Source organism: Heliangelus exortis, chromosome 1 (genome assembly GCF_036169615.1).
Source record: "Heliangelus exortis chromosome 1, bHelExo1.hap1, whole genome shotgun sequence".
In the NCBI taxonomy this organism is placed as follows: Eukaryota; Metazoa; Chordata; class Aves; order Apodiformes; family Trochilidae; genus Heliangelus; species Heliangelus exortis.
This window is the reverse complement of record NC_092422.1, coordinates 7960292-7981740: the sequence shown is the minus strand read 5'-3', so window position 1 is coordinate 7981740 and position 21449 is coordinate 7960292. Positions and strand designations below refer to the sequence as shown.

Genomic DNA, 21449 nt, shown 5'->3' with positions numbered 1-21449 from the left:
CTGGCAGTTTAGGAAACCATATTTTGCCAGCCGTGAAGAAGCTGAGCACTCCTGAGTGAAGAAAGACAGACAGGCCGTAAGTGAACTAGAGGCTGGGCCACGAGGGGCCCCAGCCCGTGTATGTGGGTCTCAGCCCTTCGTGTCCCTGGGGAGATGTATTTGGATCATGTGGAGCCCCTGGCATCAGCACCTATGCTGGGGAGGCATGGAGGGGACATTGGGGATGGTGGGATTTCCTCCCAGCGGCGGCCAGGAATGCAAAAGGGAAGAAAGGGGTAAGTGTTGGGGGGAGAGGGGGCACGGGGAGGTGAGAGACACCTTAGGGTGTTGGTGAGAGACGAGAATGGGGGTTCCTTAGCCGGGCAGGAGGGAGACGGATCTTGAGACGGGCGGCGTGATGCAGGGAAGAGGAAAGGTGCTTCTCCGGGTGGAGGTCAGGATTCTCCAGGGAGTGAGAGGTGGTGTCCGTGTGTGCCTCTGATAGTGGGGTGAGGGGAGCAGAAACAACCCCACTCCCCCGCGCTCCCCCTGGGCGGTGCCGAGGGGTTCTGCGGCGGGCCGGGCAACCCCGGGGCGGGGGCGGGGGCGCTGGGAGGGGGCGGGGAGGTGCTGTCCCTCCCCTGGGCAGTTTCTCGGCGAGGCTGCTTAATAGCGGGAGCCGCCCCCAGCCCCTCCCCGTTGGAGCCGGCCCGTGCGGCACGGCGCGGCCGGGGCCGGGGCCGGAGCCGGGGCCGGGGCAGGTGGGCAGCGGCTGCTCGGGCCATGGCGGGGGGCAGCCGGGGGGCGGCTGGCCTCGGGGGGCTGCTGGCCGTGCTCCTGGCGGGGCTGCTCGGCGGGGTTCGGGGGTTCGGCGAGGAGGAGGAGCGGCGCTGCGACGCCATCCGCATCGCCATGTGCCAGAACCTGGGCTACAATGTCACCAAGATGCCCAACCTGGTGGGACACGAGCTGCAGGCGGACGCGGAGCTGCAGCTCACCACCTTCACCCCCCTCATCCAGTATGGCTGCTCCAGTCAGCTTCAGGTGGGTTCAGGGCTCCGGGGGTCCCCCCTTTGTCCGTGGGGTGCGGGGTGAGAGGGAGCTGTGCATTGCCCGGACAGTGCCACCCCAGTCCTGATCCCTTCGGCTCAGTCCAAGCAAAATAAATAAATCGTCAAGTCCCGCCGCCTTGCAGCGCGGTTCCTAGCTAACTGGGCAGAGCGCAGTGGATGGGGTGAAGGTGCGGGGGGTGCCGGGGCAGGGGTAGGGCAGCACAGACCAGGGGGTGACCCAGGGGGTGTCTGTCCCAGGGGGTGGCCCGGGGGTGGCAGCGCCGTCCCTTCCCCGGGAGAGCTGGGGCTGCCGGAGCTTTGCCTGGTATTGCCCTCCCGTTCGGTTGTGCCCGGGGTGCTGAGCCCCTGTTAAAAGAGAAGGCAGGGTGGCTGGCTGGCTGTGGGGACTGCCGGCTGGTCGGGACCTCCTCCCAGAGCTTCACCGCAGGAGTTTCTTTCCCAGGCGAATGGCAAGACCCGTGTCCTCCCCACGGGCATGGATTTCTTCAAACAAAAACCAGCTTGTTTCTTGAGGCAGAGCTCCCGAATTTTTAGCACGCAATCCCGTTTACATTGTCGCGACTCAGAATTGTGATTAATCCAAAGCCGAGAAAACGGCGGTGTTTTGTTGCTGTTGTAAATATGTACGTGACGTTCTGGTAAAAGAAACTTAAATTCTTTTAGAAGGATCGTGAACCAGAGCAATTCAGTAAATGCCTTTTCTTCTGTTTGTTTGTTAGCTGTAATAGCCAGGCAGTGCCTAGAACAAATATATGTATTTGTTTAAACCTCTTCAATTTGTTTTTTTGCTTTCCTAAATTACACCCTTGAGGTTTAGATCTGGCTAAATCCCGCTTCTTTATTGAACTGATGGGCTAAATTTACATGGAGCTAATCTAGGGAGTAAAATGTTCAGGCTTTGGCTTTGGACCACATTTGAACTGAAAGAAGGCAACGTCTTTAATTTTTTTTCTTTCTTTGTTTTTATTGTTCTTGGTTTATTTGTTTTATGCTGCTTCCTGTTTTTTAAGGCAGAGAACCAAATATTGCTGCTAAAAAGTCAAAATAGAAAACTTTTTATTTCGACCTGATTACCTTTCTCCTAACACATTTGTTATTTCTGTTTCTCTCCTCCAGTTCTTCCTTTGTTCAGTCTATGTCCCGATGTGCACGGAGAAGATTAACATCCCCATAGGTCCCTGTGGTGGCATGTGCCTCTCTGTCAAAAGGAGATGTGAACCCGTTCTAAAAGAATTTGGATTTGCCTGGCCAGACAGCCTAAACTGCAGCAAATTCCCACCCCAGAATGATCACAACCACATGTGCATGGAGGGCCCAGGAGATGAAGAAGTTCCCCTTCATAGCAAGACCTCCTTGCAGCCTGGAGAAGAGTGCCACAGCATGGGATCTAACTCGGATCAGTACATCTGGGTGAAGAGAAGCTTGAACTGTGTCCTGAAGTGTGGCTATGATGCTGGTCTCTACAGCAGGTCAGCAAAGGAGTTCACAGATATCTGGATGGCCGTGTGGGCCAGTCTTTGCTTCATCTCAACTGCCTTCACAGTCCTGACCTTCCTGATTGATTCATCGAGATTTTCCTACCCGGAGCGCCCAATCATATTTTTGAGCATGTGCTACAATATTTATAGCATTGCTTATATTGTGAGGCTAACTGTGGGCCGGGAAAGGATATCCTGTGATTTTGAAGAGGCAGCAGAACCTGTTCTTATCCAAGAAGGTCTTAAGAACACAGGATGTGCTATAATTTTCTTGCTGATGTATTTTTTTGGGATGGCTAGCTCCATCTGGTGGGTTATTCTCACACTGACGTGGTTTCTGGCTGCGGGACTCAAATGGGGCCACGAAGCTATAGAAATGCACAGCTCTTATTTCCACATTGCAGCCTGGGCTATTCCTGCGGTGAAGACCATTGTGATTTTAATTATGAGACTGGTAGATGCAGATGAGCTCACAGGTCTGTGCTACGTTGGGAACCAGAACCTAGATGCACTGACGGGCTTTGTCGTCGCTCCGCTTTTTACTTACCTGGTCATTGGGACTTTATTCATCGCAGCGGGACTTGTGGCTTTGTTTAAAATCAGGTCTAATCTTCAGAAAGATGGAACTAAAACTGACAAACTGGAAAGGCTGATGGTCAAAATTGGTGTCTTTTCAGTGCTGTACACCGTCCCAGCAACGTGTGTCATCGCCTGCTATTTCTACGAGATCTCCAACTGGGCCATATTCCGCTATTCAGCAGATGATTCCAATATGGCAGTGGAGATGCTCAAAATCTTCATGTCCCTCCTGGTGGGTATTACATCAGGTATGTGGATCTGGTCAGCCAAAACTCTGCACACGTGGCAGAAGTGCTCAAACAGACTGGTGAACTCAGGGAAAGTGAAACGGGAGAAGAGAGCAGATGGTTGGGTGAAACCTGGGAAAGGGAACGAGACCGTGGTATGAGAGAAGGACAACACCCTGATGGTCTCACTGCTCTCCTGGGAAGGACTGGTCATGTGTAAGCATTGCCATGTAAATGTTGGAAGTAGAGTAGTGAGATGGTTACACAACCTGTCTCTAGGGGATGGGAAAAAAAAAAGCCTTAACAAATACACAGCAGAAAGATCATGCTGCAGATACAATAGCCATAAACCATGCTGCCCAAAATAGGAAAGCCCAGGGAGGCTTCAAAAACTGTGAAATATCCAAACATGTTATCTTTTTTTTGTTTTTGTTTTTTTTAAAGCAGGCTGCAATATACTGAAGTCTTCAGAAGCTGAGGGACTGTAGCCCATAGCTGTGGGATGTTGTTTTCTTTTCATTGTCTTATAGCTGATGGAGGAAAGGTGGTCTGGGGCCAAATTCTGGGCTGATTTAGGTTCAGTTTATCAGACCGGGACCCCAGAGTCTTCTTTCTGAGTTCAGCCTTGTGAAGCCTTGTGCATGCTGCACAACTCAGCCAATGATTAGGACCTCCAACAAATACCAAGTGGACTTTTCAGGTCTGAGAGTTAACCATGATGAGTAGGATTGAGTGACGTATTAGTCAGGATGATTTTTTAAGTCGTCTGATGGTCTCAATAATTTGGACTCATTCTTTTTACCATCTGTAACCTGGTTTGAATTGAGAGTTGACTCTGCCTTGCAGGGATTTGGACTTCCCAAGGTCCCTTTCCACCTGAATTATTCTGGGGTTCTATGAATATTTCTAATTTTGTAAAAGCTTTATTCAAGGATGTTATTAAAATCAGAAGTGTCAGTGGGAGCTAGGAAACCATGTATGATTGTCTGCATTGGTTATTGTTATCTGTCTGCCTCTCTTCCTGTCCCTTCAGGTGCTCCAGTGGACTACTTTATTCTGCTGCTTTAATAGCTTTAAATAAAGTCTTACATTATAGTGTTCCTTCCTCCAGAAAAGCAAAAAATTAGTTGAGGGTCTCTTCCAACAATGCCAGTTTTCTCCAAGTAAACTTATCTGGCTCTCTCTGGAGACCCATTGCATGAAGCAATTAAGTCTTAATATATTTAATTCAGTGTGATGGTATCTCTGCAGACGCCAGTCTGGGGAGAAGCAAAATGTTAAGTTCCTTGGCAACCTCAAGTTCACACAGATCAGTTGTACAATTATGTGTGTCAGTTACAATTAAAAGAACATTCTTAGCCCATGACATCGCAGTACACCCTCACATTAATGCTCCAATTGCTCACTGACAGCTATGGAGATTTTTTTTTTTTAAAACATATATTTATATGCAGAATGTGAGCAGACATTCAGTCCTCAGGAATCACAAGAAACAATTCCAGTTTTTGTGAAGAGTTCCCAAGAGAAGAGAACCAACTTCTTGTTGAATAATAATGTTTCATAGCAACTGTTGAGTTTTCTTATTATTTTATTTATATCTACTGGCTTGGGCTCATGAGGAGCTTGAACCTTGTTTTGGGGGCTCGTTTTGCTAGTAATTAGAAAGGTGATACAAACATATAGCCCAGAAACCCTTAAGAGAATACGGTTCTGGTGCTCTAGCCATTTGGAGGACCTTAGGTGTGCCCTAAACTTTTGCTTCATTGGTTTGTCAGGATCCTGGCCAGCTGTGGAGCATCTCCCCCGTGCCCCAACTGGCACAGCCTCTGAGAACAGACATTATTTCAGTCCTTGCTCTTCACACAGGTGCCCCATCTGCTTCCTAAACCACAATTCATTCCAGCTCTGGCTGTGAGCATTAATCTGTCCCAGGAGCATGTATTGTTTCAATGTCAATGTTGGAGCATGTGCTAGAGTGCATTAAAAAAAAAAAATAAAATCAGCAACAAAACCCAAAACCCAAACAAACCCTAATTGCAATTTTTGTGGTTGGGCTTCCTCTCCAGCAGAACAAGTGGCAACTTGACACATTCTGCTCAAGACACTCATGCATTATCTTGGCCCAGCCCAACCTTTTCCTCCTCTCCATAAATCTCTTGCTATTAGTGTGGTGTTTGGATCTGGTTATTCCTCTGTGGATAAGGAGTTCTGTAAGTAGGATATCCTCATATGGCTGAGCTTCTCTATCGTGGGATCTTGCTCCTGTCCTGGAGAGGATGTAAAGTCATCAACTCTATGTTGACTTGCAATGAGCCTTGTCATGTAACTTAGCATCAGGCTGTGCCAAGGTGTCACATTCACTCAAGTGTCCTTCACTCTAGATATTATTCTGGCCAAGCTGACCCATGTTTGACCTGACTGATTCAATAAATGGTGTTTTTAGCCATGGTATGTACACGAGAGTGAATTTTAAGTAGTACCTTATTATCACATCCCTGCATCTATGATCCTTGCCTGTGACCCCGTGGACTGTGACAGATGGATGGCCCTGGTGATTTGAGATGTTGGTGGATGAGGGTAGCACTGTGTAGCCCCGTGAGGGACCTGGGGGTATATTCCATTAAAAAGTGTGAGGAACTTAAATAGTAGGGTGTGGAGGTGGGCTGGGGAGAGGCACCTGAAGGAACATCTTTCTCAAGCATTCAGGGACACACTATACCAACCCAAAGTCAGATTGGCTGTTGTAGTGATGAAACTGTTCCATAAATGTATTCATGTGCATTTACCTTGATCTACTTTGGGGCTGTATGAGTGGGAAATCACAGCAGATGACCTAAAACCTGGCCGTTACCAAGTGTGGGTATCTGCAACTTGTATGTTCTCTCATTTCAATGCTGTTATGAATTTAAAGCCAAAAAATGTGTGACTAATCCTGTCTCGGAAGTGCAGTTGCTGTGCTTATATGATGAGAAACTGCAGCAGTTCCCTTCCTTGCACAGCCCCTGCTCCCTTCTCCCCCCCAGCGTGTGCTCTTCTCACTGCAGGTTTTGGAAGTGTCTGCCAGAGAGGTACAAGCTTAGGTCTTTCCTTAAACATACAAGTTAGCTCCTTTTTTTCTGAATTTTAAGGAAACAGACACTGATTATTTTGGGGTGTACAGAAAATATATCTACTTCAATGTATGTACTGTAAATTTCTAATTTATCACTGTAAAAAAACAACTTTGCTATTTAATTTTTGTATCAAAATAAAATTTTAACCTCTGTGGATAATTAAGGTATTCCTAGCACCCCTCAAGTCTTTGGTGAGTTTGTTTCTTAAACTGTCTTCATCACTGGAAGTGCTTTTTTCCCCTGAAAAAAGGAGGACAGAAATGTTCATGCTGCAGTGAGAGGATGCTCCCTATGGGGTAACCAGCACAGTGTGGATCTAAGAGACAGAAATAATGGGGAACAAAGCATCATTGGGCAATGGTGTAAGTAGGTGCATGCTTGGGGGCTTGCATGGGAGCTGGGCTGAAATCCTCTCAAAGATGGGACATGGTTCATGGGGTGGGGATGCAGCTGGAGCTTTGGGCTTATCTGAGCATGTTCTCAAAACCAAAGAGGAGTAAGTACAAGATGAAAGCACAACCACCCTCTGCTGCAGCACTGCTGTGGTGTGGCTCCTGGGGAGAGCAGTCTCCTGTAAGGCTCCTTTTTATTTCATGTATTAGGGAATACATACATTAGAAGATGTACTGAGCATTCAGATCTGGGGTGTGTGCTGGAAGTGGGCAGCAACCACCTGCCTGCTGAGTGTCTGAACTGATTTTGGCTTTTGGAAGAGCAAACTCTACTCTTGAGCAACACACTTTAAATTAGTTCAGTCCTAGGGGTAATTTCAGCCCTTCAGAGAACAGATTCAATTCAGTGTCTACATGTTATAGCAATAAAAAAGAAATATTAAAAAAAAGAAAAAAAAAGAAAAAAAAAAGATTATTAATGCTCTGCTTATTTTTCATTCCTTTTTGTAATTTCTTTTCACAGTTAGGAGGTAGAGCTGCAGCAAAAAGTTCCTCCTCTCTGTCTATGTCTCTCACCAGTCTCTCTGACACCAAGAGTACACTCTGTGGTATTTAATCATCATTGAAACCCACTCCTTCATCTCCATCATGAACCATTCTGTGTGCAGGATTACTTGATTAGCATAATGTTATTCTATTAAGAACTTAAATCAGACCAGAGTGGATAATAGTGAGGATGCACTCTGAGGAAGACAGTAGGAATTATCATCTGCATATCTGTAGCTAATCAAGTTTTGAAGAGCAGCATCTAAACCTGGTAATTAGAGTGATTTGCTCATGCCTTCGGCAGCTCATCACTGTAATGTTCTCAGGGTGATGATTAATGAGATCTCTGACTTTAATTTTGCAATTAGTAGTTAATATAGCTACAGTTAAATGTCACAGACATAAAAGCTGGGTGGTGGTGGGAGAGGGAGATCTCCCTCTTGTGGTTGGGGCTGTTAACACCAACAGAGATTTTCAAGCATACTGTTTAAGATGGTGTTGTCTGTTCCAGGCCTCTTTGATGTCCATCTGCCCCTGTACCAGGTGTCTCAGTGCATCACCTGAGAGGTGACAGGCTCCAAACAGGCAACTGTCTCCCCAAGCCACTGGGTCGACAAATCAGCCCAGGTTTGCTTGCAGAGGGGAGTATTGTGACTCTATACAAGACTCACAAAAAAAAAAAAAAAAAAAAGAAAGCAAGTGCCTTCATTAGGACTTTTTAAAATTGTTTTGCTCTTTAGGCTTGTTTTTTTGTGGGTGTGTTTTGGCTTTTTTTTAGTTGCTTGGTTTTGTCCTGTTTTGAGAAAGCTGTCATTGCAGAGAGCATATGTTAATGAGTTTGTACCAAAGAATACCAGAGTTCTGCTGCCAGAAATCAGAAGCATCCTAAAATCTCATAATGCAAATATTTGCCATAATGAGACCCTGGCTTCAGTAGTGGATTTTCCACGACTCCTTCTCTGTCCTCAGCCACTCAATTCCCATAACTGTGCCCCATTTTAGCTCCTTCATTCTGCCAGTACAATTGTTTGTGGCGTTGAGCTGCAAAGCAGATCAGCAAAAAAGATCTGGATTAAAAATAACCATCAGTGGTTTTGCTTTTTTTTCGTTCTGGTGTTTTATTTTTAACTTGGATCATGTCAGTGATCTGGTTTGTGCAAGAACCCCACCAAGAGCTGTACTGGCACAGCGAGACAGCATGAACTGCCTGAGGAACAGGGCTCTGGCTCACATTGTCTTGGCTCCTGAAGTCACCATCCTGCATGGCTGCTCCCCAGGCCCTCTTGCACCATCATCTCACAATACCAGAGCAGAGGTACAGGAATGTGCAAGAGACAAGTGGTGACTATCTGACCACTCACAGCTTCCCCAGCTTTGGCTAAAATAGCAAAGCCTTCAGTAAGGTTGCTGGTAGCTCCCCAACTTTGATGCTTTGCCTGGGATAATCAAGTCCAGCTTTGAACTGCTCACCTACAGATGAGGGACCCATTGCACAGCCCCATAGCAGCTGAGTCACTGGTGTTCTGTCACTGATGTCACTGATGCTCCGCAGTGGCATTTTTGGCGTGCTTGTTCTGACTGGCTCTTAATACGTGCCATGAGTTTCCAGCCTGTCTCAACCTCGGGTGGTTCAACCAGACTGCCAAATATTCATGGAATTCAAGCACAAAGCAGAGTATCTCCTCATGCTTGCAAAACCAACAGTGGCTGCAGCAGTGCTGAGGCAGAGCACGGTCTAGGCTGGAGCTGCCTCCTGCCATCCTCTTGCTGCCCCTCGCCAAGAACAGAGCAGAGGATGGGTGCAGATCAGGCAGGTCCCAGCTGATGCTGAGCTGGCACAGTAGATCCCATATCACTATTTCCTGCAGCTGGGAGATGATTTTTGGCCAGAGGTCCTGCACATTCTGGCAGGCTCCAGCTGTTGTAACAGCTTTGTGCTGTTAACAACCAGATGTTTTGCTTTACACTGTGGGAACAACCAACCCAACCTGTCACCACGGGGCTGGAAGAGCACAAAGGAGGCTTAGAGGGCAGTGGCAGCAAGCAGGGACTCATATGATAAGGTATCACTGGGAACCTGTTTTCCTAGGTTTTGGGGGAAGCAGGGGCCAGATGCTGTGTGCCAGATGTTAGGTGCAACACCCGAGCAAACAGGTTAAACTCCAAACACAAATATTATTGCACCTCAAAATTTACTCTGATTTGTAACTTTTGGTTTTGCTGCTGTGTCTGCTTGCCAGAAGCAAAAGTGCTGATTAATTAGATCCACTTCAGATGGTTCAGGGAAGAGACTTAACTTTAATTTTGTCCCTTTTAAAACCAGTGGTTTGAAACATTAAAATAAACCCAAACCAAACAATTACTGTGGATTGTCAATATACTGGTGAGATAAATATCTGCATTTTATGTTTCCATCAGCATTTAGCTAGTTTCCTGCCTGGTTCTCTCATTTCCTGAGCTTCCTCTGAGGAAGGGAAAAACATCCTTCCTGCAAAAGAGATGCAAATAATTTGACAATCTGCTTCTACAATACTAAGGTTTAAAACATTATCATGCAGAGGAACAGCCTGCCAAATGTTTTAATGGATGAGGTGAAGTAATTTCTTCTAAAACAACTCAGTGACACTCTCACTCAAGTACTTCGTAGGGGATGATAAGTGAAGTGCCGTGGAAAGGCAGGAATTGAGTTTTTTCTGAGCTTTTTCTTGCAGTTCTGAGTTTTGTGCTGTGCAGCAAGGAGTGCCTGACATCTAGTGGCAGCCTCACCCTGGCCCAGCCCCTCGCCACCCATCCCCGGCCGTGCTTCCCAGTGTCCTGCCCATGCCCGGGGGGATGCTCGGGGCAGATTTGCTTTTCGGGGCACTGCGGAGCTGGGATGCAAAGGAAGGAGCTGATGCCAGACTGGGGGTCCTCACCTCCACCAGCTCCCTCACCTTTCCAGGCTGCTCCCTGGCCCTGTCCCACCACCCCTGGGGTTTTTTTCATCATTTTGGTAAGACCAGCGTGGCTGTAGTGTGGGCTTTCACTGAACCATACAAGGGTTTGGGTTGGAATGGACACCTGGTCCATCTCATCCAACTGCCTTGCAGTGAGAGGGGAGTTGGAGTAAGTTGGAGTTGCTGGAGTAAGCCCAGAGCATGGCCATGAGGATGATCAGAGAGCTGGAACACCTCTGCTATGCAGACAGGCTGGGAGAGCTGGGGTGGAGCCTGGAGAAGAGAAGGCTCTGGGGAGACCTTAGAGCACCTTCCAGTACCTTCCAGTACAGAAAAGCTCGGGAGGGACTTTTTACAAGGGCATGTGGTGATAGGACAAAGAGGAATGGCTTTAGACTGAAAGAAGGTAGATTTAGATTAAATATTGGAGGGAATTATTTTCTGTGAGGGTGCAAAGTCCTTTCTTCATCTCCAAATATACACATATATTTGCATGGTTTTTTAACTACTACAGACATGGACATAGGCAACCTTTAGAAATTCCTAAGTCAAAATCATGTTCTTAATGATGACCAAGCTCATTTTACCTCCCGTTACAGATGAAATGATTGCTGAGCCTGGACCTAGAAGCCCAGAGTCTATGGGGCTGAGGCTGCATCTCTGAATGAAATCCACCTACATGCTCCTAACTTTTAATAAGTTAGGAGCAGGGATTGGGAGAAGGGGTACAGGTATGACCACCAGACCCAGGGTCTCCCAGATGCATAAGACAGGAGCAAAGTCTCTCTAATAACACAGGAGGGGATTGAAAACAAACTTAATCCTAGCCCCATAGAGCAGAGGAAGGAAGACACCAGAGAGCTGCATACTCAAACATCACAGAAAGGGAGCTCTGAGGAGCCCCTGAGCATGGGCAGACATCTGTCCCCAGGCCAGATGTGGCTGTTCAGCACTCCCATGGGGCTGGGACAAGGGGACAGCATGTGACACCCTGAAGGTGTTTAAACTCATCTGGGCCTTCTGCCCAAAGCCCACAAGGCAGCACCCAGCTCTGGCAGAGCTGAAGAGGCAGCAACTGCCAGCAGAGGCAATGCTGAAAAAGAAAGATTTTCAATAAATGCAGCTGTTTGCAAAGTGCATGTCTGTTCACAGCTGACCATAGAATAATTTAGGTTGGAAAAGACCCTTTAGATGATTGTGTCCTGCTGTAAACCTAACACTTTTTAGCCCTTTTTATTTATGGCTTAATCTTCTCCAGTCATGCCCTCACAATAACAGGAGCACTGTAAGATGGCATTTGAACAGGACAAAACTGGCATTTCAGCTCAGATTGGTACCAATTGGAGTCAATTGCCAACTTCAAGCCTCTATTGCAGGTTCCTGTTTAATACTTTAAATCACATAACCACCTGTCTGGTGGAGGAGAGGGAAAGTAGCTTTGGCTGGGACTAGAAGGTTATGTTATTTTCATTAAGGTAATAGTAATTTGTCTGCTAAATAAAAATTAAAAAAAAATTAATATTCTTGACTGGGTTTGGTAACCACTGACCTGGCCATAATAGTGGCTGTAGTATGGCTGCTGTATCAATGAAATACCCCAAGGGCTGGGCTTGGTTCTGGGAGTTCTGCCTACAATTCAGCTGCACCCTATGAATAGTGATCTCATAGTGATCACTCATGGCAGAAAAGAAAAATTAATTTCAGGGTGTAATTCATAGAGAAAGCAGAAATTAGAAGGAAAGATGTTTTAAGGAATTACCAAACTCTCAGGAACAAGGTTTAATGGAGAAAGGATTGGACAGGGCATTTCCATAGCATGAGTGTGTGGCAGCACCATGCAAATACTACCTCTTAAAATGGCAACATATGAGAACAGAAATATTAATTTCTATAATTTCACTAAAAAGCTGTTTGGTTGGTTGGTTGTTTTTTTTACATTATTCTACATAATGTTACTATAACATTAGTTTGGTCAACTATGTAACCAACTTCCCTGAACAACTTCAATTGATAAACAGGAAAAAATGAATTTAACTTCAAAAATATTGATTGGGACTCCTGATTCAAACTGTTTCAACCTAAATTTTGTGGAAATAAATACTATTTTATTGGTTACTCCCAAAATATTGACTCTGCTGTGTTTGCTCGTGTTGCAGCCTCAGAGCACTCTGAAATCAGGGGGTTGTTGTTTACTCATTTGATGGATGCCAGACTGGGGAGCAGGAGGAAGGCTTCAATAAATCATTTCTGACATTAACCTTGCAGAAAAAAATTCCCATGAGTATTTTTGTTAGTTTTGCCGCCAGTGCTTGTGCAAACACTACAGGACAGAATTCACACTGCTATCTTTCTGCAACTGGTTTTACAAACAAAAGTTCCTCATTGACATTTCCAGGCAAAGTCAATAGGACAGGCAGGAATGAAGGAAAATGCACTTTGTTTATTAAAAAAAATGGTTAATGTGTCATTAGCAAATATGCATGAAACTTTCATAATAGATTTTGGAGTTGATTAAAAAAATGGAAAGAGAAAAGGGAAAAAGAAAAGGGAAAAAAAGAAAAAGAAAAAATAGAGAAAAAAGAAGAAAGGAAAAAGAAAAAACAAAGAAAAAAGGAATAAAGGAAAAAAAATAAAAAGAAAAAAGAAAAAAGAAGAAAGTAAAAGGAAAAAATAAAGAAAAAAGAAAAAAAAAAGAAAAAGAAACATGCACTGGATTAAGCATTGTAATATTTTTATTTGTGTAAATAAGCAGAATGTTCCGAATGTTCAGTGTCTGCCACCTGTACTTTTTTTAAAGCATTATTTTTAACCATCTGTGCCACAAAATCTCCCCTACAATTTGTTGTTTACCACAGTGACTAATTCACAGATGGAGATGGCACAGGTCAGACCTTCTTGACCAATCATGAGAAACAGTTGGCTATGGAAACCTCTGTTTCTGAGGTTCTGAGGACAAACACAGTAAGTTGGTCAGTACCATACAGAGGGCACATATGTTCACATATGTCCTGGTCTAGTTGAAGATGTCCTTGCTCACAGAGGGGATGGACTAGATGACCTTTAAAGGTGCCTTCCAACCCAAACCATTCTATTATTCTATGATACATTTGTATTTCTAGTTTAAAAGATCTTCTAATTATAACCTTGTGTGAAATTGCCATACTTTTCAAAAACAGCTTCAGCAAAACCTCTGACAACAAAAGCTCAGTGGAACATTGCTCTGCAAGGCCATGGACCTGTTTGCATCTGTGCTATGGGGAACGGTGCCTGCTGGGCTGAGCAACACTGCCTGAGGTCTGCCAGCATGTGGGGATGTCACAGCAACACCAGGAAGGACTGGCTGAGACCTGAAACCCCACTCATGTCCCACCAGTTTCAGAGTTTGGCTCTTAATTACTGCTTTTAAACAGCGACCCCTGAAAAAGGTCATTTTTAGAACTTGAGGACCAGTCAAGTGCTTCCCAGGCTTCCCAGGATGGGAATTCGGAAGTTCTAGAGACCCTGCATGGAGCTCAGCCACTTTCCCTTTCTTCATACAAACAGGATAGTTCTGCTTCTGTCACTGAATTAACCAAGAGGCTCTGACTTCCTTTGGGTAGCAGGACTTTGAGCCTGGTCACTGCTTAGAGAAGGTCATGGGTTCAACTATCATGGTATTTAAAGTGATGCTGTTCAGTCCCACATGGTGCTGAGGGGATGTCCAGGTGACCAAGGATGTTCCTGATACAGCAGCACTGGTGTCTCCCCACACTCCCACATGGTTCTGCCAGACACAGCCCACACCTGGGTGCATCTCTCAGGGTTTCTGCCAGCTGGGCTACCTGCCCCTGGATGGAGAAGGGTGTCCCAAAAGGAAAATGCCTAGAGAAGAACTTCCCAGCCTGGCTTGTCCCATTGCTGTGTACCCTACCCAGCTAAATATCATTCCACCCAACCTGGGATGGTCCTTTTCACAAAATCTGTCAGAGCCAGGAGAAGCTTTATTCCTCTGTAACCCACAGTGTCTCTCCCTTCAAGTAAAAGGAGAAAAAATTCTCCATCCTCAGCAGAACCTTCAGTGGACTGCTGCAAACACTCATTAATAAATCACTTACACTTTCCTGACTGTGTAACTTTAGCCACATGTTAGGCCCCTCAGCAAGGGGTTGGTTCAATATTTTCAGGGATCCTTTTCCCACAAAGATATATTTTAAAAAATTTAGTTTTGACAAATTAACAGGAAGCCTTCCCTGGTGTTTTTCAGCAGGTGGTTCTTCCCACAGCAGCAGGCTCAAAGTCCCTTGTGAAACATGTTACATTCACTTGGCAGAAAGGTGAAAGCAACTGCCTGAAATGTGAGAAACCAGCATGTGAGCTTGACAGACCACACTGCCCACTGCCCCCCTATCACTCATTCATCCAGGCAGGTGCAGGGAGAGGGGAGGGAGTTGGGGGTTTTCCTCCTGGGATTGCCAGTCTGGAGAAAACAACCCCTTGCAGTGTGCACTCACCATTCAGCAGCAGAACCAGGGCTGCCACCACTGGCCTCTCCAGTATGTCCCACCTGCTATGGGAGAGAGTCCAGTAAAGGGCTATGAATGTGGAGCATCTCTCCCATGAGGAAAGGCTGAAAAAGATGGGACTGTTCAGCCTGGGGATGTGAAGGTTAAGGGGGAATCTCCTCAATACAAATACCTAAAGGGAGCATACAAGGAAGATGGAGTCAGGCTTTTCTCAGTAGTGCCCAGAACCAGAACCAGGGCAGAAATTGAAAGACAGGAGGTGTTGTCCAAACATCAGGAAACACTAATTTGGTTTTTTTTTTTGGTTTTTTTTTTTCTGCAAGGGCGACTAACCTCTGCCCTCTGCAAGGGCACAAGTTGCCCATAGGTGCTATGCACTCTCCATCCCTGGAGATACTCCGAACCCAGCTGGACACAGTCCTGGGCAACCAGCTTGAGGCAGTCCTGGTTGAGCAGGAAGGTTGGATGAGATGACCTCCAAAGGTTCCTTTCAATATCAACCATTCTGTGAGTCTGTGACTCCTGCCAAAGAAAAGCCTGCAGCTCTGACAGTGGCAAAAAATCTTTTATCTGCACTGTGGAAACTCAATTTCCTAGTGATGAACAAAGGGCTTTCTCCCTATCCCCAGGATTCTTCTTTCCACTCTGCTGGTGGGAGCATGCTTGTCAAATCGAGGAGCAATAACTTCAAATTCAGGAGAAGCTTCTCATTTCTGAGCAGTCCTTTTCCTTTGGATATGTTCTCCACTGTGCCTGTGAGAGCAAGCCTAGGAAAACAAGTCTGCTGCCAGCAGCAGCCTTCATTGTGGCTTGAAAATTTGTGGGGATAGGACAACTGAAAACAGGTTAAGCCCTGTGTTCCAGTTAACATCTGTCACAATCCTTTTGTCCTTACATTAATCGAGGAAAGAAAAATAGTGAACAAATTCTGCTGTCGGCTGAATTTGCCTGCCTGCAGGAAGCCACAAAACCAACCACCTTATTCCAGCCCCTCTACAGAAGGAACCAAGAGGTGCATTTCCCCAGGTCCTGAGGTGCTCAGACTTTTATTAAATTCTTTACAATTTCAGTTTGATGGATTGTGTAGAAAGTTTACTGTTGAAACATCTGAAGAGGTTGCCCCTCAGGAATGAAAGAACATCTGTATCCCAAGGTGCAGGCCTGACCACTTGGAAGAAGGAAAGAATTAATCAAAATAAACTAAGAATGCCTGGAATTCCACTTGGTTTCAGGGTATTCAAGTGGAGACTGCAAGCAGAGAGGGGTTGCTCAAAGATGCCACCCTGTCAGCCTCTTTGCCTTCTGTATTCCCAGCTCAGTGATGTCCAGCTCCAGACATCCTTTTAGTCCTTGTTCTCTTAACACTTTTGAAATGACATATGCAATTCACACTGCTTAAAAGTAAAAAGACTTGGATATAAGTTGTGTCATGGAAAGAGTCCTAAAAATGATCATAAAAACTGTCTAGGAAGTTTTTATTCCTCCTTGACACAGCTAAAAGAAAGTGGCATTTGAAGAATCCCTGGCACCTCTGGGTCCAGAGTAGATTTGGAATTATTTTCTCCTGGTTTAAGTTTAAGAGCTGATTATTTTGTATATTTGTGCTGCTAATACCCCCCTTCCCAAGGCACACAGAAGCTCACCTGGTTACTGGTCAGTCAAAAACAAAATTCTGCTTGACAATAAAACCTGCACTGCCTCCATCGACTTTGCTGGGGCCAACTGGTGGGGGAGCTGACATGGATTTGTCTGCCTGCTCTGTTCCAGCAGCAGGAATGCATTTGTTGCTTTGGGTCTGGGCAAAGTGGCTTTGATAAGAGGTCTATCATGTCAGCTGCACATGGTGTACCTCAGCAAGCTGCCATGCTCACAACCCATTCATTTTATTTTCATTTTGCTCTCACTGGTGTGAATTGAGCTTCAGACAGTTCATTCACTTGCTGGCATGTCCACAATGCCTCTATGACAGTTTGTACCCAACTAAGCTCTTCTTGCTTACTATTGCCCTCATGCTTTTGAACCATGTTACTTTACAGAATTTCTGGGCCTTCCAGGAGAAGGTTCTGATGCACCTCCTTAGCAGGGTCATCCTATCCAGAGAGCCAAAAGGAACTGCTTTAAATATTTATTCCGGACTGTGACAATCTGTGACATGAAGACTTCCATAGATCGTGACAAATGGGGCTTCCAAAGGTGTTAGTCCCCTCTGAAACTGAAGGCTTAGGTTTTGCTGTTACTGAGGATCTGCCAAGCTTGCTCATCACCTGCAAGTACGTGACTGTCAACTCTTACACTGGTGCAAAGTTTGGCACCACCAACTGTTTTCCTATGCCTCAGGCTTTGTAAATCTTTCACCACATTTACCCAGTTCCTACTACATATTTACACAGGTTTGTGACCCTTAACTGTACCAATCATTCCCCATGGTCTCATTTGTCTCTTTCTCCCCCACATCACATTCATCACACTGACAGTGCCTGTTAATGATTTACCCAGTGCTTGCGGAACATCGGCTTTATCCCCGCAGGAATGCAGAGTTTACTCACAGTCCTGCTCTGGGATAGACTTCCCAGATTTTCTGGTGCCTCATTCAGATCTCCTTGCACTCTGATACATGAGCACTTGCCCCTTATCTTCAGCACAGCTGGTAACTGGCCATGTTAGGGAGGCTCTGGACATGAACTGTGGCACCTGTAAGTGCAAAGAGGGAAGAAGCTCTTGTGGTTGGAGAAGTACAGATCACTGGCATGGAGTTCTGGGACTGTGCCCTATTTAAACACACCCTCACCTGTATGTTTATATGTTTGTGTGTGGCCACAATGCTTGCATGCATTATTATTACCTGGGTGTGTTTTACATAGGAAGTTCAAGTGTCAGTAATCTGGGGATGCTCAAGTCGCTCTCCCATTCTCTGTGTGAGTTTATCACAACATACTTTAAGTGTCCAAACAATCTTTAAAGTGAATTTTCTAATATAAAATTAAATTTAAAAGTAAAGTTAAATATTAACCTTTAAATCTAAATCTTAAATGTATTTAAGTAAAATGAATTTAAATTTTAAAACGTGTGAAACAGCCCCATGGTAAGAAACACAGCTGACCCTGAAAAGGATGTCCTGTCCCTGTACATGGATCCTGGGCAGCAGTTCCCACAGCCAGCATCTCTAGGATGCAGCACCTAAAGCAGGGGCTTAGACCCCAATCTGGAGGTCTACAAGCTAAAAGTTTCATGTTTCACTTCTCAGCACCACTGCATCTAATTAATTTTTTCCCCTTGCTTTTGAATGCCCAAGTGAGGTTGCCAACAGGAATGCCTGCTACTGACCTCTGTAGTGGAGTCTGGAATACTAAAATTTATATTTTAGAAGGCTCATCAAGACCAGCAGTTCACTTCATAGCTGGAAAAATGAGAATGATATTAGGGATAAACCTCTGCAAAGTAAACTTTGTGCTGTGATAAACGAACTGTTTGTCTGGGGTAAGAAGCAAACCTACCAATAAAAGCTGATGTGTTTCTGACCACATCTGCTGAGCCTTGGATTAAGTTGCAGGTCAGATATCCTACCAGAGCAATCACTGATGAACAAAGCTGCAGGTGGACTGCAGAGACTTGAGGACATGTGGACACAGGAGCCAGGAACCAGGCAGAACATCCACAGAGAAGCCTGCTTGCTTAGGCAGAGCCTGAGCACAAGTTTTTTGACCTCCTTATATAGGTGAGACAAAAGCCTTATATAGGTTACTGCATGAAGGCAAAAGTGAATTTCAAACCCAAGAAAAGCAAAAGCCATTATAATCTAATCTGGTTTTAAGGTGGGTGACTGGGTTCTGCATGGTAGCCAGATGGCCACTGCAGCAGGGTTGGCTCATGGTTGGCTCACGGTGGCTGCTGGAGAGGAGGCAAAAACCCACCGGGGGGATCAGGTGGGTGACACAAGGGAAGGGGATTCCTCAAAAGAGCAGAGCAAAGTCTTCCTTAAATATGCAGAGACCTTCTGAAAAATATGTTCCGATGCTCCCACCGGGGCTTTTGCAGAAAACTTGTGCCCTTTTCCATCCCTGGTGGGGTCTGAGGACCTGCGAGGTAGCCTCCAACGACCTTGGCAGCATCTTCTGGCTGCTCGGGACATCGCGAGTGTGACCACTAGGTGTCACGGCTGTCCCACTGAAGCCACGCTGTCCCAGCGCTCTGGCAGCAGCGGGAGGGTCCCTTGTCCCGTCGGCTGCCAGAAACCACCCAGTCCTCCAGAAACCACCCAGTCCTCATCTCACCGTGGGGAGGAGGCAGAGGCTGTGCCACCATGGGGGAGGACCGGAGGTTGGGGACAGCCCAGAGTGTCACCAGAGCCACCATCTGTCTCCAGCGCAGCATCCCGGGGACAGGCAGGACGGATTTTTCAGATTGGTTTGCAGAAGTGTGTTCAGAAGACAAAATGTCTCCTAAGCCAGGGTCCGTATTTCCCATGTGTCTCAGTTTACAACCTGTGCTCACGCCCCAGGACAATTCAGCATTTCTTTAGTGCGGATGCTGGGAGCTGTACCCTGTACATGAGGTTAAGTTTCACATGTGTCTCCTATAACCGTGTAAGAGTCTGAACCCCTCCCCCTTTCGGTGCTGTGTTTTCCCGGAGTGGGTTTCCCTCGATAATTTTTAAGCTCTGCTTCTCCACAAAAGGAGAGGTGGCAAGCACTTTACATGCTCTGCTTTCCATCCAGATGATAAATCCAGTATTTCAGAAAAAAAAAGCCACGTATTCTTCCTGGTCCTTAAAATACATGAGGCTTATCTAATCCTTTTTTTCAACTCCATTTATCACCAAGTATTCAGCCAGACAGGAGGCAGCTCAAGCCTTTACCATGGCCCTGAAGGATCCTCTTCCTCAGTACCAAGCATGCCCCAGGTCTCCTGCTCTCTCTTAGCACCATCTGCATCCAGCCAGCCCCTCTGTTTACTTTTCCACTGCTGGAGCTGGGATTACCCTCATAGGGAGGCTGCATGGATCAGCTGCTTCCCATTGTGATCTGCTTCATTATTAAAGCTTTTTTTTGGGGGGTCTGTTTTCAAGATGGCATTGTGGGAAACTCACACCACCTCCCAATCATGCAAATTAATATTAATTGAGCTATCTGAAAGCTTCTCTGTGGGCTGCTTTGCAAAGATGGTCCTGCAGCACGTCAGGAGTCATTAATGCATCAGCTGCAGCACATCCAAAGCTCTGAAAAAGATTTAGGAGTGCCTAATCCCTCCAGTGGCAGAGCTCTGTTGGCCTTTGGGTGAATTTAGCCTCTGTTGTCTAACATCAGACAGACTTGGCACCAGAACAACAGTGATGACAATAGCAGATGAGTGTTACATAGGCAGATCTGGCATGCCTGAGTATCACTTGCTCCCCATCCTCCCACCATTTCAGAAGGAGTTCCTGAGCCCATTTGGCTATCAGACATGCAGTCAGCACAGGGGGGCTCCTCACAGCACAAATCTTCATGTGTCCTGACAGCTTTCCTCTCTTCTAATTACATGCATGATTTCTGATGACAGCTTCATTAAATGGAACACAGTTTTTATTTTCATTACAAGAGTCCCTAAATGGACCTATGGTTAGCCATGGTTTGGCATGCAAGAGCAGGATCAGTGGAACAAAACAAGAGAGGAAGCTGTCACTTCATGAAGCAAGCCCAGACTACATTTACCTTGAATAATATTTGCTTTCATTGGGGGCATTTTGTCAGGTAGACAGTGTTAGGAGGTTTGGCGACTTTATCACAGATCTGAACACGTTTGGATGTGATTTCATGCTCCTTTTAGGAGGTGGCCAGTCCTTTAATATCTCTGTACCACTGAGCATCATTCCTCCTTCCCACCTGACATTCCTGCTTCCATCTGGCATCCTGTCTTCTCCATTCTGCTTGTACAGTGCCTGGTACCATAGGACAGTCTCAGCTGAGGTCACCAAGTCAGTCAGTGATCTGATGGAGAGTATAGCAAGCTCCTCTGCTTCAGAAACACTGGTGAGTGTTTGTCTCATGTAGGTGCCTGTATCCCCGGGCAGTACCTTTGTGTGAAATCAAGAGTTTGCAGATCTATTGGGATGACTCCATATGGGAAATGCACAGAAGTCAGCATTAAAGGAATAGGAGAAATGAACAGAACTTGCTGTACTCCACTGAGGGAATAATTTGCCAGAAGTCTGCAATTAAATCTTGAAGGCAGGAAGCCTTCTGAAGAAGGGTCAGTTCCTATATGGAGTGCTTGACAGCTGAAATTGAAATCTGTTGAACTTTGCCTAAAGAATATATATTTATTTCTTTATGAGTCGTAGTAGTCTACTGTACTTGTTTATACCATATGAAGCTTTAAGAAAAGATTTAATAATAAGGAGTGTGGCCACTGATGATGCTAAACATACATGCCCACAAGAAAATTCAGTAAGATGGTTGGGAAGGAATGATTTTTGCATGTTGCTTGTGTTCATGTGTTTTATGACAATGTAACTCAAACAGCATAGGCTTACATCTTCAGAAAGTAATTCTGAAACTTAAAACACAGCTGGTCCTAATGCTAAGAAAACACGATGGAAAATACAGACACTGGTCTCGTTTTGCAGGACCCTGTACTCCTGTGTGG

General features: G+C 45.7%; 1 protein-coding gene across 1 annotated transcript; it reads left to right on the top strand.

Annotated features, from left to right (window-relative positions):
* The first annotated feature begins 711 nt into the window (after positions 1 to 711).
* On the top strand, positions 712 to 6625 carry FZD4 (frizzled class receptor 4). The gene is made up of 2 exons (XM_071733290.1): positions 712 to 1023; positions 2169 to 6625. The coding sequence occupies exons 1-2, from the start codon at positions 763 to 765 to the stop codon at positions 3495 to 3497; spliced, it is 1590 nt and encodes a 529-aa protein (XP_071589391.1). The 5' UTR covers positions 712 to 762; the 3' UTR covers positions 3498 to 6625.
* Positions 6626 to 21449: the final 14824 nt, after the last annotated feature.

Excerpts from the sequence above, each read along its gene's own strand:
- FZD4 (XM_071733290.1), top strand. The coding sequence starts at position 763 with ATGGCGGGGGGCAGCCGGGGGGCGGCTGGCCTCGGGGGGCTGCTGGCC. Across the intron at positions 1,024-2,168 it reads GCTGCTCCAGTCAGCTTCAG|TTCTTCCTTTGTTCAGTCTA; the intron begins GTGGGTTCAGGG and ends TCTCTCCTCCAG.